Source organism: Sceloporus occidentalis, unplaced genomic scaffold (genome assembly GCF_023333645.1).
Source record: "Sceloporus occidentalis isolate IW3139 unplaced genomic scaffold, rSceOcc1.0.p SCAF_3, whole genome shotgun sequence".
NCBI lineage: Eukaryota > Metazoa > Chordata > Lepidosauria > Squamata > Phrynosomatidae > Sceloporus > Sceloporus occidentalis.
This window is the reverse complement of record NW_028316983.1, coordinates 133289889-133317364: the sequence shown is the minus strand read 5'-3', so window position 1 is coordinate 133317364 and position 27476 is coordinate 133289889. Positions and strand designations below refer to the sequence as shown.

The window sequence follows — 27476 nt, the reverse complement described above, 5'->3', positions numbered from 1 at the left end:
CATGTTGAGCATGTTAGCTCAAATGGCTTCTCTTGCACCATGCACTATAGCTGGACTGTTTGGCTTCAGTTCCAGCTGCTAGTAATAGCTGTTGTCATCATTATCATCACCTTTTTTTTTGTCACTTCACATAAAGAAATGCACCTGTGTTCATATCTTTTAATCTAGCTCTTCGTTCATATCTGTCCAATTTTTTTCCAGTCAGTGTATTGTGAAGATTAAACGAGCACAGAACCTTTCTGCTCAAGTGGTTCAGTTAATCTTCCACCTTCCTGTCCTTTCTTCAACCAAGTATGTTTAGCAAAATGTATTAAACTGCTTAGACAGTAATATTTGTTCAGGGAGTAACTCTAAGATCCCAGGGATAGCAGTCTCTCTCTAAGAAAACGGAGTCCATGAGGAATAGCCTTCCCTGGCTATTCTTTCGCCACTTAGGCCCAAGACAGAGTATTGTGACAGAGTGTCAAGTGTATATTGGGGAAGACCTTGCTACTGCTAAGTTCAAAGTCCCCTGTTCCCTCCCTCAACACAAATACACACTTAATAGGTGGGAAAGGTATGCTAGCCCTGGAACTGGTATGTTTCTTAGTGCTAGTGGGAGGAAAATGGTAAAGAATCTATTCACCACCATCATGTTCTGTCTGGTATGAACCAGTAAGGATTAACAGGTACCCTACTGGCAATGTTTCTGTCACTGAATTCTCTACCACCGCCACCTGAGAATTGCTCTGTTAAAGTATTTTGTGTCAAGAAGTGGTTCTGTGCCTACTTGGATGACTATCAAGGTTATGCCAAAGAACCCATGCCCAGTGCCTTCTGCTATGTAGGGTTATAATAGGGTTCATCTGCACTGCAGGACTAATGCAGTTTGACCCAGCTTTAACTGCCATGGCTTAATGCTATAGAAATCTGGGATTTGTAGTATTGATGGATATTTAACCTTCTCTGCCAGAGAGAGCTGTGGTGCCACAACAAACTACAAATCCCAGGACCCCATAGGATGAAGCCTTAGCAGTTGTCAAAGTGCATTATCTCTGCAGTGCAGAAGCAGCCAACCTCTCACACATCCTGCTTAACATCTACATGAATCTTCAAAGGGAGTTACCAAGGGGTGTCATTAGTGAATGGTTGACAACTAGAATTAGTTGTGGATTTGTACCATCTAGCAGGCTGAAGCTTAATGCTGATAAGATGGAGGTGCTGTTCTTCAGTAGTTCTTCTGCCTTCCCTGGTGCTATTTTATCCATTTTTTTACTAAGCCACAGTCCCCTGTAAAGAACCAAACATATTGTTTGAAGATGTCCTGATCCAGCTTTGTCACTACAGGCCTAAGTGGACTCTGAAGCGTAGAGCATCTTCCACCAGCTTCAACTAGTGCATCAATTACAACCCTGTCTAGACAAAAATAATCCTTTCCCACAATTACTCATATTCTGTTCAACCTATAAATTAGACTATTGCACCAGACAGGAGGCATCGACTGAAGATTGTCAAGAAACAGCAGTTAGTTCAAAGTCCAACTGCCTATATGCTAACTACACCTCATGCTGGAAGCATTTGGCGCTGCTCTGCTGTAATGATTCTCTCTCAAAACTCTCAAGAGTACCAGTGCTGGCCAAAGTTTAATGCACTTCATGCCTTGGGAACAGAGTTATTTGCCTCCAGAAAGACTGCCAGTTCAAAGAGAGCATAACTGGAGAACTTTGCTAGATGTGGTGCCCAGTGACAGAGATAAGTCCATCTCCAGCAAGGTGCTCAGTCTGTGGAAAACTATCAACAGGGAGGCTTGCTACCAGAATATTATCCTTTTTGGTATCAAGTGAATAGTTTGTCATTTTCCAAGACCTTTTAAAGAACTTTTAATCCTAAAGTGTCTTGATTTTGTACTGCTTTCAGTTCCTTTACAAAAAAACAACCCCAACCAACTAAGAAGTTAAACTTGTAATTGTAGATACACTCCGCTAGCAGCTGGCCTCATTGAACTTGCAATTGCTGGGACTTACTTTTGAGAAGACAGGTATAGGATCGCATTATTTATTTTATTATTTAATTTATTTGATTTATATCCCACTTTTCCTCTAATAAGGGACCCAAAGCGGCTTACACTGTAGATATAAAAAGAACAGCAAAAACAATCTGCAGTAGTACAAAAATTTAAAAATAATTAAATAACAATCCAATTAAAACATTAAGGGGCAAAAATTAAAAGCACATTTTTAAAATGTGTAAAAATTTGTAAATGTGCACAGTCATTTAACATTTAATGTCACTATGGCACATGGGAAGAGATTAATCTTTTCCTATGTATCATGGTCCACTCAAATCCCAACTAGCCAGCCAGCCAACTAGATGCTTCTATGGTTTCCAGCTGCACACGGATTTGTACAAGCTTTTTTTCCAGCCTTCATGATTTCTCAGTGTTCCTTGACTCTTGGCATGTGAATGAGCATAGCTAGAATATGCAGTGCCATTTCCATGGGGCTAGCAGATCATGCCTGGATAGCTTTCATTTACCTAGATAAGTCAGAGAATTCCCATACCTAGGATCAAATACTGACCAGAGTGGTGACTGCAGTCAGGAAATAAAAAGACTGGGAATGGGTAGGGCAGCTATGAAGGAATTAGAAAAAATCCTAAAGAGTAAAGATACACAACTGAGTACTAAACTTAGAATCATCCTTGTTGTTGTAGTCCCCATCACCATGTATGGATGTGAGAACTAGACGGTAAAGGAACCAGACAGAAAGAAAATCTATGCCAGTGATGGCGAACCTATGGCACACGTGCCAGAGGTGGCACTCAGAGCCCTCTCTGTGGGAACATGTCCCGTTGCCCAAGCATAGAGTTTGCCAGAGTTTGTTACTAGAAAGCCAGAGGGACGTGGCACTTTGCAATAAATAAGTGGGTTTTGGGTTGCAACTTGGGCACTCGGCCTCTAAAAGGTTCACCATCACTGATTTATGCATTCGAGATGTGGTGCTGAAGAAGAGTGATTAGAATACCATGGACAGCCAAAAAGACAAACAGATGGCTCCTTGAACAGATGAAACCCAAACTCTCCTTGGAAGCTAAGATGATCAAATTGAGGCCGTCATACTTTGGCCACATAAATAGAAGACATGGATCACTAGAAAAGACAACAATGCTAGGAAAGGTGTTTGGTAAAAGAAAGAGGGGAAGACTGCATGCCAGATGGATGGAATCAATGGGTTTGAAGAGCAGTGGAGGATAGGGAGTCTTGGAGGTGTCTCATCCACAGGGTTGCCATGAGTTGGCATCAACTTTAGGGCAGCTAATAACAACAAAAATGCACATGCGCACGCGCACACACACACACACACACACACACACAATTTGTATTGTTTCTGTGTCTGTGTATGCATCCACTTCTCCTTCCTTTGTGTGCATGTGAGTTATAAATCAGATTGCTAAATTCTGAAAAGTGTGGATTTGGGCACAATAGTGTGTTTCAATTTGCTTATAGGTTCAGGAAGTCCAAATCTGCTAAATTCATTTAAAAATTCAGGTCTGATGAATTCTACATATATTCCTAATCCTGACAGTCTCAAAACAGAGCCTAGCCATCAAAACGTGGAGCCTATTTAGGTAGGACCCAGAAGGAAAACATGATGCGCTGTGGACTTTATCGCATTAGCCTTTGTCTTGCCTCACGTTTGCCACAGTTGTTTTACTAAAATATGATTTAAAAACATATTGGTTTTGGAGCTTTTATTACTGCACCTTTCTTCAAGAGCATAATGAGCCTTTTTGTGCCATTGAGGGTACTCTTCCTCTTTCCCACTTACTCTCATCCCCCTTCTCTATGCCCTGCCCATTATCCCTTTATTTTTATTTTTATTTATAAGTGAATTCCAGTGACTTGCATTTCTTCTTTGACAAGCAGAGGTGAGAAGATGCTAGATTCTCCACCTCCATCTCCACCTCTACCTCTACCCACCCATCAAAGAAGAAATGACAGTCTCCTCTTGAAGAGAAACTCTTTGGCAGATGCTGGGATGAAGGGGAAAAAAGAAAATGTAGAAAATGTAGAAAATAAGCCTGCTTTGGAATAGGGAAGGGGGACACTAACACCATGCAACTGCCCAATACCATGCGACTGCCACACGAGGAAGTTATAGCACTTGTGGATAAATGCTACAGCAGCGTATTTGAAGCTTATTGACAGGCGTTCCCAGTCAATGAAAGGGGATGCTCTAACAACAAAGTAGCACCAAAACAGCCATGACCTTGTGTGATAAGTATTGCCAAAGGTGATATTCTCTAGCTTTAATAGCAGATTTACAGCCTTGTATGTTAAAGTCCTGAGTATTGTTTGCCCCCATCTAAAAAATCCCAGCAACTATAAGGCCCTTTTGAAGGACTAGCTTCCATGTGCTATGTGCTTAAGCTAAAAATCATAGCCACAAAAATTTCAGAAGAGCCAAATGGATAAATTACAGTTGGCGTGCCCTATAATTTGCTCAGAAATAAATGGTTCCCTAACTAAAATAATATTCCTATAGCTCTTCATTCCCTCCATATTTTTGATTAATGGTGTTCATTCTTTAATTCGTCAGATACTTACTGAGGAGTGAATAAAATAAGCCATTACAATTAAGACTGAGAGGCTTGCATGGCGTAGTTCAATCATTGTCTTCTCAGGCTAAAAAAACCTGATGCAATGTCCATCACAGGAACAAACTAGGCCACAGTGAGAAAGACATGGTTAGTCATTCATAGGGATAAATTAATATCAGCTGTTGGGCAGCAGAATAGAGTCAGGAGCAAAGCACTAGAAAATGGAGGGCTAATGTTTTCTAGGGTTTTCTTAATTAAAATATCCCACCCCCAGAGCTTGCTGTCTGACAAGTCAGCTTGTACTTGTATGATACCTGTAAGATCCCCAAGGTGGAGCAGAGAGCAGCTTCTGTCCTCTCATAGTGCCATAATCCCTGTCCAGTTGTTCCCCCTCTATATCTGCTCTTAACGTCTTGTTAAGATGGAAGATCAGGTCTCCCACATCACATCTCATTTGATCCAAATTGGCTGGTTCAAATCTCACTTCTCCCATAAACTTAAAATTAAAATAAACATACAATTGTGCAGTCTCACTTTGCCATCTTTAAGGTCATGTGAAGACAATGATTGTCCCTTTTCTTGGCAGGTTGTTGTGAAGATCACTGTGATAATGTATGTGAAGCACTTTGAGCATTCCAAAAAAAGGCATATCTTCTGCATATCTGAACACCCAGATTTAATACAATGAGATAATTTAGTAAAATGAGGTGATCTGTGCCCACATACAAATGGAAGATAACTGGTTCCAACATGTAGCTTTCTTGCTGAGACCTGAATTTAGCTCCCAGATAATGTTGAAACTTTCTGAATGGGCTTGAGCAATCTCTTTCTTTATCCCCCAGCCTCCTTGCCCCTATTTCTTTGCCCTTATATCAGGCTGTCACAAACAATAATCTGGATAAAATCCATACACCATTTTAGGTCGTGTGTATTTTCTGTGGATCGGCTGTGATTTGCATGGAAATTCCATGATGAAATCATTTTGCAACCACCTTTTGTGTAATTTGACAACAGAGTAAACATCACTAACATGATCCAGCCTCACATGGGACTGAGCTAACATCAAAAGCAAAATCATTTGTATCATACAAAGGTCTTATTTGTCTTTTGTGTTAGTTCTTTCGCTGTCTTATTTGACTTAAGCCCATGCTTCCCCTTTGGGGACCATATGCTGTTTGCACACGAGTGTCTGTAACTTAAGCAAGCCAGTGCCCCTACAACCATGGCGGAGAGCACCAAAAAGGATGTGTGTGTGTATGTGCGCACAGGAGTGTACACTCATTACTTCTATTCTGTCTTGTGAAACTTAAATTCTTATTTTTCAAAACCTGCTTTCCTAAAAAATATTGGGGGGGGGGAGAGAAAAAATAAATATGACATGCCATATATCTGAATGAAATTCTACACATCCTTAGGCCAAAAGAGCTAAAGAAATCCCATAGGTTCTTGGGAGTCTGAGGCACATCAAATTTCAGTGGTTGCTTGTCCTTCACATTTTACTTACAGTTAGGGGGGAACCCAGGCAAGGCAGTGGCTTCTCCTAAGTCTCCATAGTATTGAACTGTTCTCTTGTCTGACAATACTGGTCAAGTGGTTCATCTTTTTGGCCCCATTTCCCCCAAAATTATTATTACTGAAGAAGAACCTGTTCTCATGGACGACAACGATTACCCTTTTCTTAACTCCTTTTATATGTTTCACTTGGTATCCACCTATGAAAATTAGCCTCTAAAGCAACTGGAAAGTCTCTGTTCTGAGAAATCTCACTGGAAGAGTGTATTTTATAACAAAAGTGAAAAGGGGGGCTTAAACAAAACTGCAGCAAAAGCTATCATCACATCAGAGTCATAATAAACTACAAAGTGTTAAATGGGAAGCTAATTTCAGCTTGCTGTTGTCAGATTGTTATGTGTGCTTTTGAAAGGCATCATAGGCAATGGCCATCTGTTAATCACAGGTGTGTATCTGCTAGATGAGGTATGCTTAGGCTTGGTTGCCCAAATATAAAGGCAGTCTACGCCAATATCCATGCAGAGGTGAAGGGATTACTTGTTTTGAAGTATTACACAAAGGTGCTTCACAAGGATTGTTGCCACTGAAATAAGTGGGAGCAAAAAAGAGCTCTAATCAGAACAGTTTATGATACTTATATATATTGGGTATCATCCTGGCTCAATAGATGCAAACAGGGATTTTCACACCTGTCTCTTCAAGAACCAGAAATAGATCTTTCTACGCAAGACACGCGCCACTTCCGAGCCATGAAGCCAAATGCACCTTACTCCCCAGAAAGCACCCGCCCCATTTTGGCAGTCACAGGTCTCAAAAAAGGCGGCTTACTGAGCCACCGGGAAGACTTTTTGACTTAGCAAGCCATATGTTATATATGTATGTATGCCAGTGTCCCACTTTTCTTCAAATCCTCTCATGCACATATCTAATGTGTGTGACATTTGTGATATTTCGAAAGGCAGTCTCACACCTGCTTCATACTTGCAAGCACTGTACATAAGATTCAAATCCAAACATGTGAACCATCATGGGAGTGAAAAGTTATGGAACAGGTAGAATGTGAACCAAGAAGAGGATGCTGTAGAAGGACCAGCCTCTTTCCTGTTGCTGATGTGTTCTTCACCACAACCACCTTTCTTCTTTGCTCTGTGTTCCCTGTGTCTGAATTTTCTGAAGTGTCCATATCCAAATCATTAATCTAGATGTGCTGCCTTCAGCAGTAGTCTTGGGTCCTCTGTTCATTGGTATCTGATATCAAGCACACAAAAATGTGCTTCTCTGAAGACACCAGCCACAGATGCTGGCGAAACGTCAGGAATAAACTCTTCTAGAACATGGCCACAATGCCCAAAAACCCACAAAAAACTATGGATGCCGGCCATGAAAGCCTTCAGCTTCACACAATAATGTTTTTATCCATGTGACAACTCATGTAGTGCAGCTGCCATTTGTGACAGTTGTGAGCCAGGAAGTCTTTGATTCAAGTGCCACCTTTAACTCTCTAAAGGCCTTTGGGGAACTCCCGTTGGCTTCAACCCCTATATTTCAGCACCTGCCATATAGGAATAGTAAGACCTTACAATGTTCATGGCAGGATTATTGCAATATGCATGTAGTGGTCTTCTAACACTCCAAGGGCACCACATTCATGCTACTACTATATTCATTAAATCCTCAGAAGAATGTCTCAGAAAGGTGGATTTGGCAGCTCTTTCAATCCACGCTAATAAAGAGATGAATGAAATGTTCCACATATAATGCATATTGGCATTATTTTTAACTGTGCTGTGAAGTATTTTCAACTCGACATCTCTCCCTGCTTTTGTGGTTTCTATTGCTATCTGTGCAAATGTGGTATCTGAAAGTCCATATTGTATCCTGCTATTCTGCTATTAGTGAGCTTCGTTCTTTGCATAAACATATTAAGATATATAATAAACCTGAACTTTGAAAGAAGACGTGCTGAACCAACCTTTTCACAACGATTCACTGGCTGTTGTTGTTGCTTTTTAAATCAAGTTTGGAACGTTTAGGTTCCAATAGACACATTCAAAAATGTGGGCCTTGAGCTGAACCAGAACCTCTCTGTTGTTATTATTCCTTAATCATAGCAAAGGTACTTATTGCGAAGGCTCTAAGTTCAATATATTACACAGCCAGGATTTCTGGGATACTTTTATAATTTAATTTAGGAAAAACATAACCATACTTGAAAAGGTTTCTTGGGCAGGATCCGCCCGAGGTTAAATTCCAGGTTCCATGGGTTAATCTCAGTGAATGGGGCATAACAAAGAAATGGGACTCAGATGCATGGAAGTTAATAGTGTTTAACTTGGGCTAGATCATACCTTTGGGAGGTAACTTCAATCTCTCCCTCTGCCCCATACCCACAGACATTCAAAACTGAATGTTCATTACCAAGGCAGAACTCAGTCACCAAAGCCTACTGTTTCAAATGGAGATGAGTGCTAGTGATGGTTGCAGAACAGCCAAGGACCTAATGTCATCTACTTGTATTACTCCCAGACATCTACCTGCAATCTCCATTGAACTAGTCCCACCTGGCTAGTGCCACAACAAGCTACCATTCCCATAACTGGGACTAGCATGGCTCAATAGCATTGAGCCATGGCAGTTAAAGTGGTGCCAAAGCAGAGCACTTCTGCAGTGCAGATGCAACCTAGGAGGAAAAACTGGACCAAGGAGTTTCAGGGCTGGAGAAGGAGGCCTCTGAAGCTGAAGAAGTGCTCTCCAGCTCCTGCAAAATAAACCCTGCGCCTCACCTGTTTTTAACCATAGATAAAGACTTAATTTCCGTGAGGAAGTGTGAAGTACACCAGGAACCGTGTCAAGCTCCACCGAGGCTCCAGCTTTTACAGCAGTAATTAAAGGTTTCTGGTGGCCCTGTGAAAAAAGCCAGGAGAAAGGAGCCAGAGAGAGAGAGCTATTGTGGGTGTTCCGCACTTGAGGTGAAAAGGTGCCTCTCACCGGCCTCTTTGCACCTGCCGGATTGTCTCCTTTCTCACCTCTTCAAACCCCCTTCTTCTCCAGCAGCTATTCAGACTAAGGAGGAATCCATTAACTTTCCTATGGCAATGGGGGGGCAGGGGGGGACTGTTAAGAAAAATCTTCCATCGGCTTCTAGGGTCAACCAGGCTTGCAACAGGCAAAGTCCCTGCTGCAGTTGGTTTTGATGATAAGGAGGGGAGGGAAAGGGAAGGGAAGATGAGGATGGGGATGAGGATGAAGATGAGGATGAAGATGGGGATGAGGATGAAGATGAGGATGAGGATGAAGATGGGGATGAGGATGGGGATGAAGATGGAGATGAGGATAAGGATGGGGATGAAGATGAGGATGGGGATGAAGATGGGGATGAAGATGGGGATGAGGATGAGGATGGGGATGAAGATGGGATGAGGATGGGGATGAAGATGGGGATGGGGATCAGGATGAAGATGAAGATGAAGATGAAGATGAAGATGAGGAGGATGGGGATGAGGATGAGAATGAGGATGAAGATGGAGATGAAGATGAGGATGAAGATGGGGATGAGGATCAGGATGGGGATGAAGATGGGGATGAGGATGGGGATGAGGATGAGGATGAGGATGAAGATGGAGATGAAGATGAGGATGAAGATGGGGATGAGGATCAGGATGGAGATGAAGATGGGGATGAGGATGGGGATGAGGATGGGGATGAAGATGGGGATGAAGATGGAGATGAGGATAAGGATGGGGATGAAGATGAGGATGGGGATGAAGATGGGGATGAGGATGCGGATGAAGATGGGGATGAGGATGGGAATGAAGATGGGGATGGGGATCAGGATGAAGATGAAGATGAAGATGAGGAAGATGGGGATGAGGATGAGAATGAGGATGAAGATGAAGATGAAAATGGGGGATGGGGGATGAGTATGGGGAAGAGAAGCATCCTAAAAACAAGGAAAGCTGTGGCTACATGTACAACCAAGTCCAAGTCAGGTTTAGGCACGGAGCAGCTGTGGGTCAGAGGAGAGGCAGCGTGGTGCAATGGTCATTGGAGTTTATCAAACGGGAGGACGGCCACTCTGGAGGCCAGGGTTGGTATCTGGGCTCGGCCATGAAAAAAAACCCCGGGTGACCTTGGGCAAGTCACACAGCAACAAACAAACAAACAACAAAACCTGGTCAGAGTGACTCCGGAGTCATTGTCCCTGCCATCCACACGTATTCGGGTCTGTGGTGAAATTCCTGGAGCTCTTCCGAAGTCTTCCTATGCTGCTGCCTCCATTCAGGCTCCTTCCTTTGTAAGACTCAGTAGCTGCCCCCCCCCCCCGAACTCAGAGCCGCCACACTCCAAAGAGTAGAGTTACCAGCCGTCCTCCTTTTCCAAGACACGTCCTCCATTTCAGCCTTACTGACCAGGAGGGATTCCAAAACGTCCTCCATTTTGAGCAGGACTAAGAAGCACGGATTTACATCTATAGTGGTGTTTTGAGCTTTTTACATTGTGGTGCCCTCCATTTTTCTGGAATGTCCTCCCTTGTCCTCCTTTGCGGTGAAGACATCTGGTCACCCTGCCTAAGAGGCTTCTAGCGCCCGGGTGGAGGGTACTGGCGATCCCATCGGGCGTTGACAGCAGCCGCTGAAGGAAAAAGGCTCCGCCGAGGACCATCGCTTAATTTAAGGGGGATTTGAAGGTGGGAAACCCGTAAGAGTATCTTGAAGAGGAAGCCCTTCCTTTGGTCACCACTCAAGCCTAGGGCCAAAACTCTTCGCTGGTAATTTAATGTCGGGACTGAACATCATTCATAATTTGGGGGGGAACTCCACCGGTGTCTCTGACAGTCGCCTTTGCCTGAAATCTAAAAGGCCTTGGAGGCCTTGAGTGGTAAGGAAGAAGAAGGGCCTCTTTTTCTCTCTTTACTTTCTCCCTTTCTACACTCTTCCCGGCCCCTTTTGGTTTGCTTTTGGTTTTGGTTTGGTACGGAATGATAAAGACATCGAACAATATCCGAAATGCTGAGGCCCTCAAGTCAGATCGCTCCAGCAGCCTCACATAGGCATCCTTCCATTTCCACCCCGAATTTACTCACAACCACAAACAATCGGTGCGTACCGCCGTTGTGTCCGTATATACAATCCCAAAGGGTTTCCTTTTCACCGACTCCCAGCGTTTCTTTCTCAGGGGGGTGGGTTGCCCAGCCAAGCCCCTCTTCCATCCATACATTGGTATGCATAGGCCGCAAGACAGAGAGAGAGAGAGAGATCCCACAGTCGGGTGGCTGTTTGCTTTAAAAATTAAGTCCTCTCCGCTCTCCCAATGGAAAGGCGCGTCCCTACGGCCTCCTTGACTCTCCCCATAGCGAGGACGGCGTCTCCTCAAATCACTTAACACGGCTCAGTTACGCTTTAAGTGCCCCGGCTGGACAGGCAATCGGGGAGGAGGAGGAGAACTGGGAAGCATGGCTTCTTCCTTGCCAGAGAGGGCAGGGAGGGAAAGGGAAGGGGTGGAAAGGGTTGGGGATCATGACTTTGGGGATCATGTGCCATGACTCTGGGGACCATGACTTCGGGGATCATGCTTAGGAGATCATGACTTCGGATTAACTAAACCAGAGGTGCCACAACAAACTACCATTCCCGGAATTCCGTAGCATGGAGCCATGGCAGTTAAAGCGGTCTGAAACTGGATTATTTCTTCACCCTGAGATGTGTTTTCTTGAAGGCAACCTCCTTCAGGGACCCTCGGATGAGTCTCACAAGCTCTTCCTCTTTCTCAGGAACGAGGCAGAGAAGACAGAACCTCGTTGGGGCCACCAAGAGGCCAAGGCTTCCTGGATCCTAGCCCCTGGCCACCTGCACTAGTCCCTGGCCAGACCCCTTCCCTCCCCTCCAAATCCGACCCCCACTTCGAAGGGAGGGGTGTGGGGGAGATGAAGATGCAGCTGGACCCAGAGCTGGCAACCCAGCCTCCTTCCCTCGCAAAGCGCGCTATCAAAGCTTGGATCAGCCTATCTAATGTAAACGAGCTTTCACACATCAATAACGTGCCACATCTGGCCTGGGGGGGGGATTGATAGCGCCTTAGCGACCGAGCCGTTTTTATGGGGAAGGTGAGCTCTTTCCATTCCGAGGGGGAGGGGAGCCTGAAAAGCACCCCCCAATCCCTCCAGCAGAAGTTTTGGGGGGTCCTCGTGAAGAGGGGGAACAGAGGTGGGATCGGGGTAAAGGAAGAAGAGGCAGTCCCTCCGCGGGTGACAAAGACCTGCGGATTAGGCGGGCGAAGAGGAGGGGGGCGGTGGGGCTGGAGATGTGGGTCCATCTGCTGAGAGAGAGAGAATGAGAGAGAGAGAGAGCCATCCAGGAACAGGCGTGTTTGCGCTCCCGACCAATTTATTACCGAGGAACATATGGCCAATATTTTGTCCCACGTCAGAGAGGCAGGAAGCAAAACAAACAAGACCGCGTCGCTGAGGAGAGAAAGAGAGAGAGAGAAGAGGAGAAGAGGGAGAGGGAGAGAGAGATGAAACTCAGCCTCCTCCTCCTCCTCCTCCTCCCCCCCCCCCCCCGATCGTGAAGCTGCTGCCGCTTTGAGACAATAATAATGTGAGGGAGCGCAGAGGGAGGAAGGAGCCGGCGCTTCTGGGGGGTCTATATAAAGCCTGGCCAGAGCAGCCGCCCCTCGCACGCGCCGCCAGGGACTCCTCCAGCAGCACACTAAGAACCCACACACAGAGCAAGAGAGACCATAGGCAGCCCCACAACTGGCTCACCCGCCCAGCCCAGCCCTCAAGGCAGGCAGGAGGACCTGCAAGCAACGCCTGAGGGACCAGAGCGGCAGAGGACCACCATCACCATCTCCACCACCATCACCAGGTGAGGTGCTTGGCTTCTACTGAAGGAGAGAGGGGACGGGGTTGGGGGCATCGAAGGGTCGCCTTGCAGGGGGACTCCATGTCTTCACCTCGAAAGAAGACAAGGAAAGGACCCAAAAATTAAAAATGTAGGGCACTCCAGGAAAAGGGAGGACGCGACACCACCGTGTTCCAGACTGAAACCGTCTGAGCGACTGCTGCTCAGTCCAGGCTCCAAATGGAGGACGTTTTGAAAGCCCTCCAGGTTGAAATGTAGGACCTGTCCTAGGAAAGGAGGAGGACTTCGATCGGAGCTCCTGCTCCTTAGTCCTGCTCCAAATGGAGGATGTTATGAAAGCCCTGCTGGACAGGAAGGTTGAAATGAAAGATTGTACTGGGAAAGCAGAAGGACTTAAATAGGATAAAAGAGGAGGACCTCTGGTCGCCCTGACCCAGGGCAACTTCAATATGGGTACCTGCTGCTTAGTCCTGCTCCGAATGGAGGACATTTTGAAATTCCCCATAGACAGAAAGGTTGAAAGGGAGGACCTCTCCTGGAACAGGAGGAGGACTTAAATGCTTAGTCCTGCTCCAAATGGAGGACGTTTTGAAAGCCCTCCCGGACGAAAAGGTTGAAACGGAGGACCTGTCCTGGGAAAAGGAGGAGGACCTCTGGTCGTCCTGACCCAGGGCAGCTTCAGTACGGGTTCCTGCTGCTTAGTCCTGCTCCGAATGGAGGACGCAACCCCCTAGACAGGAAGGTTGAAACGGAGGACCTCTCCTGGGAAAGGAGGACTTAAATGGTTGAAATGGAGGTCCTGGAAAAGGAGAAGGACCTCTGCTCGCTCTGACCCTGGGCAGCTTAAATAGGAGTTCCTGGTGCTTAGTCTTGCTGCAAATGGAGGACATTTGGAGGAAATTCCTCCTGGACAGGAAGGTTGAAATGAAGCTCTGGTGGCTCTAAACCTGCCTTCTGAAGGCAGAAGGGCGGGCTTTAGGGGGCAGGGGCTGAGGAAGGGTTTCTGGGGGATAAAGGGAAGAGGGGCGCCGTGTGGGGTGGGGTCCGGTGGGGGTCCGTGTGGGAAGGCGGCCAGTGTGGGTCCTGAGGCGTGGGAAGAGCCTGACTGGTCCCTGGCGCCTTTATACTTTCCCCTCAGAGCCAGGACCCTTGGGTGCCCCCCTGTCGCCCCATTTCCTAATCCCATCTCCTCCGCCCCCCTTTCCCCAAAGTTGTTGTTGTGTGGCTTCAAGTTCTTTCCGACTTAGGGCGACCCTACAAGCATGGGGTTTTCTGAGCAAGTTTCTTCAGAAGGGGATTCGTCACTGCCCCCCACTCTGAGGCTGAAGTATCGAGGCCCAGAGGGAAGGCGAGAAATGGCCACTGAGATTTGAGGGGGGGGGGGGTCACCTGGCCAAAGGCCTCCTCCTGAGGGAAGGGAGGGGAGGGACGAAAGAAGGACGGCAGTCCAAAGTATGAAGTGCCAGTACAAAGAAGGAAAGAGGGGAAAGGGGAGCAGGAACCCCGCAAATCCTGCCCTGGGTTGCCAACCAGCCCTCTCCGCCCAAGGAGGTAAAGAGGTGCCCGGGGAAGAAAATCTGGCCCTAGCTCAGTCCATTCCCTGCTGGGTAGTCGAAGGCTTTCATGGCCGGCATCTTTAGGGTTTTTAGTGGGTTTTTATATGGCCATATTCTAGAAGAGTTTATTCCTGACGTTTCGCCAGCATTTGTGGCTGGCCTCCCTGCAGGGTTTTTTTCCTCCTTCGAAGAGGCCACGCCAAATGTAGGACATGCCATACAAATGGAGGACAACCCCCCCCCCAAAAAAAAAAAAGCAAAGCTGCAACCACGCATAGGACTAGAAATGTGTGCTCCTTGGTCATGATCTCCTGGCAAAAAGGCTGAAATGGAGGACGTGTCCTGGGGAAGGAGGGCATGTCTGGTCACCCTGGAAATCTCTTTGAGACAGTTTTCCTTGGCTGGGGAGGGGAGGGGGAGGACCTGAGACAAGTCGGGGCTCCTTGCCTGGAGCTCAGGTTGCCTCTTCTTCTTGCTGGGGACCCGACAACAGTGGCTACCTAAGTGCTGTAAATGCAAGGTATCCTCGAGGGGGTCGGCAGAGTTCGCCACAGGATCAGGAATGGCTCAGAGGCAGCCTCTTCGCATCAGAGTTGGGCATGCTTCATTCGCAGGTGTTTCATCTTCCTCCTCGTCTTCTGTGGCAACCCCTCGCTTTTCCTTTCTTCCATTCATTTTCCTTCGAGGGGGACAAACGAGCCTGCGTTTCTGTATTTGCAAAGTTCCTCCGTTTCAGTTCTTTTCTGCGAGGCGACTACTTTTTCTAACTTTTCTTTTCTTCTCAAAATCACATGTTTCAGTTTTTCCTGCGTGGGAGAGAACTTGTTTGACGGATCTCAAGTGCTTTTCGGACTTAGGATCCCTTGAAATGCGAGTCGGTTTGGAGGGGTTGACTTCTTTCCTCTGTCTACTGTGCACCCCCAATGATGTATATGTGTATAGTAGATAATATATATTATATACGTGTGTGTGTGTGTACAGTAGATAATATGAACTTAAATGGCACAGCCAAGCGCCTCTAACTCTGGTCGCATGTAGAAACAGAAACCTCTTCTAGTCAAATCGCTGTATTCCCAAAATTATAGAAAGGCTTGGTCTTTTCATTGGCGAGCAGACTTCTGAAGGCGAGCTGACCACGTTTTAATCTCATTGAGACACGTTTAATCATTAGAGAGAGGCGAACGAATAAAGCTGAAAGATTGGCTGGAGGGAAGGAAGCTTTTAGTTGACTCATAAAACGGCCATAATAGACTGGAACCGAAAGGATCGCCGGAGGCTAGGCTTAGCTTTTGCGGCGGAGGGGCCGCTCTATGTGTGCTGCAACCTGCGTGGCCTTCAATGCGGGCGACGCCAAGACTTCCTTTTGTTTGTTCGGGTTGTTGGAGGAACAACTTGTCAATTTACTTTCTTCTTTTAAAATTGCGTTATGCGGTGTTTTAGTACGTTTCCGAAAAATCTCATTAAGGCCGATTTATCAAAGTCCTAACACGTGCCCTCTGGCTTTTCGCACAGCCCGTAAATAACCGATTAGCCTGTATAAATAAATAAAGAATAACGTCTATTACAATTTATGACCCCGGGAGATTTCCCGAAAGGATTGGGAGAAAGCTTGTTATCAAAGGGAGCGCTGGAAGGGAAGGGGGAAAAATCATAATCCTCTCCTCCTACGAAATGCTTCATTTAGATGTAGAGATCCTCAACTCCAATTTATTTGAAGTCCAAGGCTTTCGTCCTAGTTTTTTGTGGGGTTTCGGCCTATATGTGGCCATGTTCTAGAAGAGTTTATAGCATCTGTGGCTGGCATCTTCAGAGAATGCTGACCTGGAAAGCGTTCTCCAATTGATTTATTTAGTTCCCTAATGTGAGAATGACAAGGAAGCGGTTGCTTTTTCAGAAGAAAATCTGAAAATGAGGCGAAGGGAGAGCTCACATCCTGAAAGGGCCAGATATAGGATTGATACTGATCAATCCTACCTTCCTAGTTCTGGGGGGTCCTTTGTGTCTCTTCTTCCAGCAAAGCAAAGGTAATCTCAGCCTATTCTGACACCTCGAAGCCTCCTCGGAGTTAAATAACCTTTGGGTACCTTAATGGGCTCAGGAGCAGTCGGCTTTCTCCCAAAAAAATCCCCTTCCCAGAGTTTCAGACAATGCTGGCAGGGCACTTTCGTCCCAACTTTCTTACTTCGGCGTCATTTTCCTTGAGAAGGAAAGGGACATTTGTTAGGATTCCGCCAGTAACTTTTTGCTTTTCATGGCAAATCGCATCAAAGGCATGATTTTTGTATTAAACGTGGAAGGCTGTCGGCGGGTTTTTCTGAGCTGCTGGCGGTGATGTGAAGGAAACAGCTCTAATTCTTGGTGCACTTAAACTCGATTTTCAGGGTTTTCCGCCTTTGCATTCTCAGCTAATTTCGGTGATCAAACCCTCCCTCTCCCCCAGCTCTTTGAAAGCAAAAGGCTCACAAGGATTGTCCTCATTGCTCTTGCGAAGGTGAATCCCTTCTGTTGCAATTATCAGAAGTAGATTGGGTGTTTGCCTTGTCTTTTCTATTGATTTCAAGTGTACCCCTATCAGGAGAGTATCAAAGCGGAGATAAACAAAACCAACAACAACAACAACAACAACAACATGCCAGCCCCGCAACTGGGGCTTTGTGTCTGCTGTTCAGCTAATCCTCCCGAGGAACGTTAAAAGGTGCGATGTGTGTTTTTGTTTGCGCGAAGGGAATGGAAACAATTTGCTTTCCACCTTTGCTCTAATCAAACAATAAACTAATCCACTTGAAGGCTGTTATCTGAGATGGGATGCTGCGATGGGTGAGAGATCAACCCTTATATACTGCACAGAGCTCTTTCCTTCGGCTCGCTTCGCTTCTACATACACAAACACACACACGCACATAAACACACACACACAGGCTCATGTTGAACCCCCCTTTTCCCTCTGCTCCGTCCAAACACACACAAAAAATGAAATGCGGCAATTCCGGTGCCTTAAGATGAATAGGAAAGACCTTGTGCTTTTGAATGGCTTCTGCCCAGTAGCAAAAAAATGAAAGGAAGATGATGCTTTTGGCTTTGTAGCATCAAGGCCAAGTGGGGCGTTTGAACTAACTGCCTCTATCCCCCACACCCACCCATTCATGCACATACACGCTCACACTTATATATACACACACACAATGCAGTGTTGGGCATCTTGTTAGACTACGGATGGACCTTGCTTGGGTTTTTATTCTAAGTATTCCAAATAGCAACACACGTCGTGGTTGCCATCGGGGCCTGACACTAAAGTCGCCTACTTTGTGAGGACAAAACCACAAAAGGCCAAGACCTTTCAACACTCTTACTATAAAGCCCCCGCCGCCGCCGCCGTTGGATGTCCTTAGCCTTAAGAGCATTGTGTAACTGGCCACAACTTTCCATCTCCTCCTTCAGAATCAAACACAACTTTCCCGGTGCCGAAGAGCTTCCAGTTCTTTGGAAGCTGCTGAGGGGAAGGACGTCATTGGGGATTGACACAATAATACTAGCAGTAGCGCATCCCCATTTCGGAGGCTGAAAGGACTCTTGTGGGGGCTGTGGGTTAAGAGATCTGCAGAAATCCGTGAAGGGGCGACTGGCTAGTGTTTGAGCTACCTGTAAAAGTAAACAGGTAAACACTCCCTGGCTTCTAGAGGGCACTTGTGCTGAAGTACAAGCACTTAGGCTGTGTACACGCACCTCTCCTTTTCAGCCTCTTCTTCAATTGTTCAAATAACCCCCCTCCAGCCTTTAATTCCCGGGTTTAGGGCCCGCAGCCTGCGGGTGGAAGGGCTTCCCAGCGTCCTTAAACTGATGGGCGGACAGAATCCCTGCCCCTTTCGCAGCAAAATCTCAGCAAAACACTGGAATGTGTCCGCCTTCGGATCGGCTTGGGCTGTTGCTGTTTAAAGGTGGGGTGTGAGTAAGGGCCCGCTTGTTGGCTGAGATCCACTGCTTCGTTGGGTTTATCCTTAATTTAGCCAACAAATCAACAATCGTCAGATGTGAGCAATGGTCAGATGTGAGCCTTCAATAGAAGAGCATAGAAGAGCAAGAAGGTTTCAGGAAGCTCGAGTTCCTAAGGCTATGGAGTTCTGTCACCAGGATCAGCCAAGTTCATCAGACCAAACCCTTGAGATTGATGAGGAAGGAAGGAAGGAAGGAAGGAAGGAAGGAAGGAAGGAAGGAAGGCGGCAAAGGAATGTGGGTTGGAGGAAAGAATCGGGACACTCTGGAGTTCTATTCACTCTGAACAGAGGTTCAAAATAGGTTCAAGACAAATCCAAGTAGACCTAGATTTTCCAGGTCGAGAGTTCTGCCTCGGAAATGAGGTGCTGGTGGGCATCACTTTGGTTCACCATAAGCGCTTTTCATACAATTTGTGGAGCAAACAAACCTGTGAATAGAAGGCCAAGGAAGCTTTCAGCTATCAACTAATGGAAATGACCTTCTGTGCCATAGAAGAGAGAGCATCTAATGGGTCTGGGGCCGCATCCACATTGCAGAAATAATAATCCAGGCTGGCACCACTTTAACTGCTATGGCCCAAGGCTAATGGAATTCTGGGAATTGTAGGTTGTTGTGGCACCAGAGGTCTCTGACAGAGAAGGCTAAATGTCTCACAAAACTACAGTTCCCAGAATATCAGAGCATTTAGCCATGGCAGTTAGTGGTGTCAACCTGGGCTGTTTCTGCAGTGCGGATGCAACCTAGGGGTCTCGTCTCCTGTGGGATGCCTATGGCCCAGCCAAAGGAACCCTAAAAGAAGGGAAAGAGTTCCGTTCTGAAGCTGAAAAATCCTTCGAGGACGATCTGAACCCAGGTTACTTTATAGGCCGGACTATTCACCCAGAACAGAGGTTCAAAATAGGTTGCGTCCTCAAGACAAATCCAAGTAGACCTAGATTTTCCACGTCGAGATACTGACAACTATTCTTTCCTAAAGTCTCTGCCAGCAAATGCAGGCAGTTTTCTCAGCTTGGCCTCTCAATGGACAAAGAGCCCATTTCAGGCGGTTAGGCCAGTATTTCAGCTTTGGCCTCCCCTCTGTACTAGACAGCAAAATCCATCACAAATCACTACTACCAGGGTGGACTTTGACTTTGAATTTTCCATCGACCCTGTCTAACCTCACGGGGGTCCATCCCCCAACAGTCCCCCTTCCTAACCAAAATTTGGTCGGGCTGGCAGGTACCCAAAGAGGGATGCCAAAACCCTGTGCCCAAACAACATCGAGAAATGCTTTGGAAGGAGGAATAAAAACCAAAAAGACCTTAGCAGTGCATCCTCTGTCACAGGAGGGGCAGTTGTGGGTCCACCACACACACACACACACAAAACCCCTCTTATTTGAGGTTGTGAGAATAGTGCAGGTAGAGCAAACTTGCAGGTGAGCCGTGCATCAGTCTGGTGCGAGGGTGGGAATGGGGAAAAAGTGAAGGTGAGAGGGGACGAAATTATGACTTATTGCAGGTCTTTTGTGTACAAAGGAGAATGGCTGGTCACAGTCCAGCTGTGCCGCTCAGGCGGTGTGTGTGTGCTTCTCAATGGCCTATTGTCGCCCGCTGTCGCAAGGGAGGCTGATTAATGTTCCCTCGGAGCCCTGATTTCCCCTTAGGAAAATATTTGCTTATCAGGTGGCCGGAGGGAGCGAATCTGCCCCGGGGTGCGGGGGGCTCCCAACTCCACCGCCAGAAGGCCTTTATTGATACAGTTCAACAAGTGAGACCTTCCTCGTCACCCAAAGCAGCAAGGCTTCGGGCAGCAGTCCTATCCATCCAAGACCCCAAAAAGCAGAAGAGCCCAAGAACAGGAGTCCTTCCCCAGGGCCTTTAGCAGATAAGGAGGTCACCTTCCGCCACATTCCTCACCCATCGTCATCTCCTCCTCCTCCTTTTCCTTCTCCTCCTCTTCCTCCTCCTCTGCCCCACCACAACTTTCTCTTTAAGGAGAAGGCCGTAGGAAGAGAGGCTGGAGGAGGGTGTGCGTGTAGTATGTCCCTAGTTGGTTTGTTGCTGCTATTTGTCGCTGCGTGCAGCGGCTGGCGTTTCCTAAAGTCTTGTTCTTCAACTGCGAGTCTTGTCGCCTTGGCCTGGCTCCAGAGAGGAGGGAGGTTTCTCTCATTCTCTCTCTCTCTCTCTCCCTCTCTCTCTCTCATTCTTTCTCTTTCTTTCCCCCAATCTTCTCTCCTCCCCTTCTCGCTTCTTAAAAAATATCATTGCAGCGCGGAATGAAACAATGAATGGTCGCTTCGCCTCCACCACTCTCTAGCCCCAAAATGTATTTATTTACCGACTTATTGGCTACATTTTCGTGCGGTTAATCCTTTCTGCTGCTGCTGTTTTTAGGTTCTCTCCCCCCACAATCCCTGAGCTGCCTTCCTGCCTTAAATGATTTGAACGCATGATCTTAAATTAGCTCGTTTGTTTTAAAAACCAGGCCGCCCCTCCCGCATTTTATAGACAAGTATACATTATCATCTTGAATAATTCCTGCAGGGCTGCCATATTCTGACTTATCACGCTCCTTTCATCCCCGTTCTTGGTCTCAATATATGCGATGTAAAAGAATACGTTATCTATTTAAAATCTAGCCTTGCCTTCGTCTCGATGTATGCATACATACAGAGGCCGGGGGAATTGGGGGGGGGGGGGAGTGGTGCATTTATTTTATTTTTGATTTATTTATTTATTTTTACTCAAAGAAAAGGAAGAGCCGAACTAGGGGACATCTCCACGAAGGGGTTTTTTCCCCCTTAATATTGTGGCAAGATTCCGAAATGAATGAAGAGATAGTCCATTGAAAGGCGTTGAATGCCATGACAACTAGGAACAACCTCCGATTTATTCCAAACAGTTAGGACACATTGAAAGAGGGCGTCAATCACGTATTATTTCGCCAGTGAAATAAATGCAAAACCTGGCCTAGGACAAAGGCTTCCAACAGAAGCCGGACATTTGTCTACATTTCGCCCATTGTCCGCAGCTTAGCAATCGGTTTGTATTTGTGTTTGCCCCGGTCCGACCACCCAGGATGCGCTCAGGGACTTGCTTTGGGGGGGGGGGGGGAGAAGAAGAAGCAAGCCCCAAGCATTGTCATCCACATCACATACGAGATGGGAGGCATGGGGAGGCAGGGAGGGAGGGGAGAGGGGGTGGGGGGCCAGGCACATAGAGAAATAAACTGATCAACAATCATTAATTACTTGGGGGGATTGCCACCCACCCACCCACCCCAGGCTCTGGGTTCGAGTCCTCCAACCCATCCACCTTGCAAAAAAAATTAAAATTAAAAACCCACCCCAATTGCCCACTTTCACTAGTGGCTGAGAAAGTCACACATTTTGAAAGTGTCAGGGGGCTTTGGGGAGAAGGAAAGGGGGAAGAGAGAGACCATCCCGTTTGACCCCCCTTTTTGAAGACCTCCCTCCCCCAAAACCGACCCCAAAAGGAGTCCTTGCATCCAGCTCGGGCTTGCCCTAAATATTGGGGTCAGCCCCCCCCCTCCACCGACACCACCAGCTTCGCCTCCGCCGCCACACCCAGATTCCCTCGGAGATAAACAATGCGGCTTCAGCTTCCAGCCTCGGGGCAGCCAAAAGGAAAGGCTAAAATGGGGCTTGGGGGGGGGGGGGGAGATGTAGCAGAGAGTCCCAAGGAAGAGCCACCAGCCGTGAATCTCTGGGGACCAAACCAAAGCAACCCCCAGCGGTGGAGGGGAGGGGAAGGGAAAGAGAAAGAAAGGAGGGAGGGGAGAGCCGGCAAAGAAAAAGAAACAGAAAAAGAAAAGTTTGGTTCAAGGGAAGTGCTCCTCTGCTGCGAATTTTCCTGCCTCCAAGGTTTTTATTGTCTTCCCACAGATCCCTAAAATGCCCTGTAATGCAGTCTGAATAAGCAGGAGCCTCGTGTTCTGGACACATATTGTGTGCGAGGCTATTACTAGAGCTGCTTTTACAAATGGAGGGTGTGTGTGTGTTATTTTTAATTTGCCTTTTTTATTTTGTTTTGTTTCAAATGAAATGACTTTGAAATTCTGTACTGTGGGAACAGGGTGGAGGGGAAAATGTTTCTTTCAAAATTCTAGTTTAAAACAGAATTATTTTAAAAATCGCCTCTTTGTGGCCTTGGCAGCAGCTTGAACGAACAAGGAAATCTCTCCTCAAAGGGAAAAGCGAAATAAATTGGTCGTGAGCAAATATTTCTCTCTCTTAAATAAAAGAAAATCGTTCGACTCTATCGAGGAGCTGAATGATCCTCTTTTATTGCCCGTTTAGCAGATTTCGGAGCAAACGGGAATCAATTACTTGCTGTTTAATTTCCTAGCACTCATCCTTAAGCCTCAACCAAAATATTGACCTAGGAGGTTTACATAAGTTGGGCTCTTGCCATCCCAACAACATCTTGTTTAGGGTAACAAGCAATAATTTGAATTAGACCTCTCTTCTCCTAAAGTTTAGCAGGAGGCACTTGGCGAAACAGTGAATTTTCCAGCAAAACAGTCAATAGTCAAAATAGTCATTTTTACTCCCTTTTTTGCAAAGAAAGGAAGGAAGCTTTGTGTCAGCTTCCTGAGAACGGGAAATGAATGCAAAATCTGGATATTGGGGGTGAGGCAGGGATGGGGGGGGGGCAGAGGGAAGGGAAAGGCGGGGGGGGGGGGAGGGGTATTCCAGTGGCAATTTGTTAAAACGTACTTTCAAGTATGCGGAATATCTGGCTACTTGGAGCTCCTTTGTATGTAAATACTGTGTCGGGAAGGCCCTCCCCGTCTTTGTAATTAATTGACACGTTATACCACTCATCATGTGCTACAGCACCAATGGCGGAGGCTCGCATCCTTCCCCCCCCCCCTCCAAAAAAACCCCGCAATTTCACATCTGCAAACACTGTCTTCATCCACTTGACTCCCAAGACCCGCCCACACGTGGCCAACCTTTTGCGTTTTTAATGCATTTCTCTCTCCCTCCCTCCCTCCCTCCCTCCCCTCCCTCTCTCTTTCTCTCTCCCACCCCCCCCAACATCCCCCAACACCCCCCCCCAATTTACCCACCCTCCTTCCCTCCTCTCGGCAGGTTCATGTGCGGAGACCAACCTTATATGGACTGCCCTTCTCGGCAATGGCTTGCTTTTTTCGAGGAGGCACCATCAGCGCTCTGGGCTTAAAGCAGACCCTCAAGTAAACCCACGTTGGCATTTTTTCCTGGAGTTACAAAGTCCAGCCTTGCCCCCCACCCCTCCAGCCTGAAACAACAGATATTAGGAGCCGAAAGACTGCCTCTGCTTTGCCCCTTCTCTTCCCCCCCCACACAACCACAACCCCCCTTGTCCCTCTTGCCTCCCTCCCCTTCTTCCGACCCCCCATCCTCTTCTTTCTTCTCCCCTTCCTCCCCCCACCCTGTTTCTCTCCCCCCCCCCCCCCAAATCCGGTGCATGTTTGGCGAACCCAGAGGATTGACAAACTGGTCCTTCCAAGTTTCCCCCTGCATCCCATTTGGCCGGAATATGTCTCTGACCAACAACACAAAGACCGGCTTTTCTGTAAAGGACATCTTGGACTTGCCTGACACCAATGACGAGGAGGGCTCCGTGGTGGAAGGGGGGGACGAAGAGACAGAGGCCTCGGAGCCCCCCAAAAAGCCCGGGGGAGTTTTGGGGACCACCGCCCTCCAGGAGGCCGTCCAGACCCTGCCGCTGAAGAACCCCTTTTACGACAACGCCGACAACCCTTACACCCGCTGGCTGGCCACCACCGAGAGCATCCAGTATTCCTGTAAGTAGGCAAACTTAGACTGGGCTTATTGGGAGGCTCTCACACCCACCCCCCTCCCGCCCCAGGAAAAACCCCGGATGAACCCGCATTGTTTGCACTCCTTCCCTCTATTTTGGGCTGTGTGGGTTCAAGTTCTCCTTGAAAACAACAAAGTGGACAGGTGGATTTTTGCATTCTGCTCAACCATGGTTTGGGGTCCCTTTTAAAACAAATTATAGCAAACTGGGAAGATTTGGAAAGGAAGCATCCCAATTTCCCCCCCTGGAGCATGGGTGGGTTTTTCCTTTTGTAAAATATTATTTTCCTCCCCTCTTCCCTCCGCCGCGTCCTTCTCTCTACTTTCCTAGCTGACAGAGCCTGCTTTGTGGGGAAATGTTGGATGGCCTTGGTTTGGACGTTTGTAAATCGTCCCATTGGCTGGGCTGGATCAAAGAACGGCTTGTTGAACTATCCTTTAAAAATCAATCCACGTAGCAGAGAAAGAAGACATCCGTTGTGTCTGTTGGTGTTTTGTTTTTTTCCTCCAGGGAAGTGTCCAAAGTCCAAATCCTGTTAAAAGGAGAGGGAGAAAGGGGCACGATCCTTCGGGAAGTTCTCATTGGAGTGTTTAGAACTGCCCAAGATCCCTGTGGATCGTGCCCAATATTGCAATGATTAAAAATGCCCTCCAGGCCAAGCCTGAAATGCCCTCTTTCTTTTTCTAGATGGTGTTTCCTAAAATAAGCTAAGGTGGCTTGCGTGTCCAAGTCCCATTTCCCCCTGTGTGCCTTGCTTGTGTTTCCTGCACCTTATTGTGTAGCACAAAATGACAGAGAAAGAGATAAACCATCCAAGTGATCCTCACAGGGAAGGAGCGGGGAAAGGGAAGGTGTAAAACAGGATGGATGCATGTCAGATGGAGAAGTTAGGAGCAAGGCGCAAGGAAGCCGGGTATCTTCCCGCTGCAGATCCAGGGAAGGGGGGCCGTCTTGGCTGTTGCAATCCCTTGCTTTTCTTTTAGTCTTGATTTTTGCAAAAAGGCAAAGGAAAGGAAAGGAAAGGAAAGGAGGCCAGCTGGATCTGGGGCATTTCTAAGGGAGGGAAGGTTTGTGGAGCCAAACCTAGGGAGCAGCCTAGGAAGCCGGGGCGGGTTGGCAGAGGCAGGAGGAGGCTTGTGGGGTGAGGCATGGTACACAATGGTGGGGAGAGGGGGCCAACCCCTGTTTCTTCTGATTCTCTTTCTTTTGATTCTCTTCCTTCTCGGCGGCCTCTTTCCCCCTCCTCCTCCTCCTCCTCCTCTTCCTCAGTGCACGGCTTGGCCTCCAGCAACTCCCAGCAGGACTCGGCCTCCAAGTCCCCGGAGCCTTCGGCCGACGAGTCCCCGGACAACGAGAAGGAGACGTCGAGCAACGGCGGCGACTCCTCCGGGAAGAAGCGCAAGCGGCGAGTGCTCTTCTCCAAGGCGCAGACTTACGAGCTGGAGCGGCGGTTCCGGCAGCAGCGGTACCTCTCGGCGCCGGAGCGGGAACACCTGGCCAGCTTGATCCGGCTGACTCCTACCCAGGTCAAGATCTGGTTCCAGAATCACCGCTACAAGATGAAGCGGGCGCGGGCCGAGAAAGGTATGGAAGTGACTCCTCTGCCCTCCCCGCGCCGGGTGGCCGTGCCAGTCTTAGTCAGGGACGGCAAGCCGTGCCACACGCTCAAGGCACAGGACTTGGCGGCCGCCACTTTCCCGGCCGGCCTCCCCTTCTCCGCCTACAGCGCCCAGTCCCTCCAGCACATGCAGTACAACGCCCAGTACAGCGCCGCCGGCAACCCCCAGTACCCCTCGGCCCACCACTTGGTACAAGCCCAGCAGTGGACTTGGTGAAGGACGGCGCCCCGGAGCCGCCCAGAGACACGCCAAGCACCCGCCGACTGACCGACGGAGGTCCCGCCGGGGAGGACAGAGGGGGGCTTGGCCGGACTCAGATCCAGGGGCCTGGGGTGAGGGAGGGATGGGGATGGGGAAGGGTTGGTGGGGAGGGAGGGTGGGTTCCTTCTTTTAGGGGGTGAGGGGCTCGGTTTTCATTCTTGGGGAGGGGGTTGTTTTGTGCGCCATGTTTACAAAGGAAAAAGAAGGGGGGGGGGAATTGCGCCGTCGCTAGTGGTCCTGTCTACCTAACAGTACAAATTTTAAAGAAGAAGAAACGAGAATAAAAAAAAAGAATACGACATCCACCCTCTTGTGATTTTTGCAAAGGTTGTGTGACGAAGAAGCTGTGGTTGGTGGCAGATAAACCACGGAAGGAGGACTGTTTTAAAAAACAACCACGGAGAGTTTTAGTCCACCTTTAAATATATCTTTATTTGAGCCTGGGTCTGAAATTCTGACAGCTGTCAGACATTTCTTGTTGTTTTTCTATTAATGTGTGTGTAAATATATAGGTACAGCCAGGGCAAACTTTGTTTTTGGTTTGTTTCTATTCGGAAGGTATATATATATATATATATATATATATATATTCCCCAAATAAAACAAAAGTGTAGATCCAAATGTCTGGATACATGCCCAAGCAGAGCATCGGTATTTCTTGATTTATGAAGTCGGAGGCTTTCATGGCAGGCATCCATAGTTTTTGGTGGGTTTTTCGGGCTCTGTGGCCATATTCTAGAAGAGTTTATTCCTGACTTTCGCCAGTATCTGTGGCTGGCATCTTTATGGAAAGCTCTTCCATGCCAGCATCCTCTGAAGATGCCAGCCATAGATTCAGGCGAAACGTCAGGAATAAGCTCTTCTAGAACATGGCCACAGAGCCCGAAAAACCCACCCAAAACTATTTCTTGATTCTCTCCACTGAAACACGCATGTATAAAGTCGAGCAAAAGAACAATGTTGGGGATATTTTGATTTTTTAAAAAAGTGTGTGCCTGTGTGTGTGTGTGTGTGTGTGTAGAATTATATTATATTATATATACTGTGTGTGCATATATGTGTGCGTGCGTACATATACATACGTATGGGTACAAATCTTGTCTTAAGTCTTGTCTTAAGCCGCACACTGTGTTTTTGCTCAAGTGAAGTTGAAGGTCGCGCCTTGCCTTTGCTTTTCAGTACCGCCTGTGTGTTTTTGCCCGGGGACAAGCTTTAAAGGGAGGAGAGCCCATCTAGGACTCAGTGGAAAGGGTCTGGATCCCTTTAGATGATGGGAGG

At 47.5% G+C, this 27476-nt stretch overlaps 2 protein-coding genes across 2 annotated transcripts in view; both read left to right on the top strand.

Moving 5' to 3' along the window:
• Positions 1–27476, top strand: part of LOC149316829 (thrombomodulin-like) — a 902913-nt gene that overhangs the window by 547923 nt on the left and 327514 nt on the right. The window lies entirely within an intron of this gene.
• On the top strand, positions 12867–26153 carry LOC149316833 (homeobox protein Nkx-2.2-like). Its single transcript, XM_089518767.1, has 3 exons — positions 12867–12956; positions 23604–24301; positions 25588–26153. Exons 2-3 carry the CDS (start codon positions 23962–23964, stop codon positions 26151–26153), a joined length of 906 nt encoding a protein of 301 aa, XP_089374893.1. The 5' UTR covers positions 12867–12956; positions 23604–23961.

What these genes read in the sequence shown, in the direction of transcription:
- LOC149316833 (XM_089518767.1), top strand. Translation starts at nt 23,962, where the DNA reads ATGTTTGGCGAACCCAGAGGATTGACAAACTGGTCCTTCCAAGTTTCC. An exon ending in CGAGAGCATCCAGTATTCCT is followed by an intron (nt 24,302 to 25,587) that starts GTAAGTAGGCAA and finishes CCTCTTCCTCAG; the next exon opens with TGCACGGCTTGGCCTCCAGC.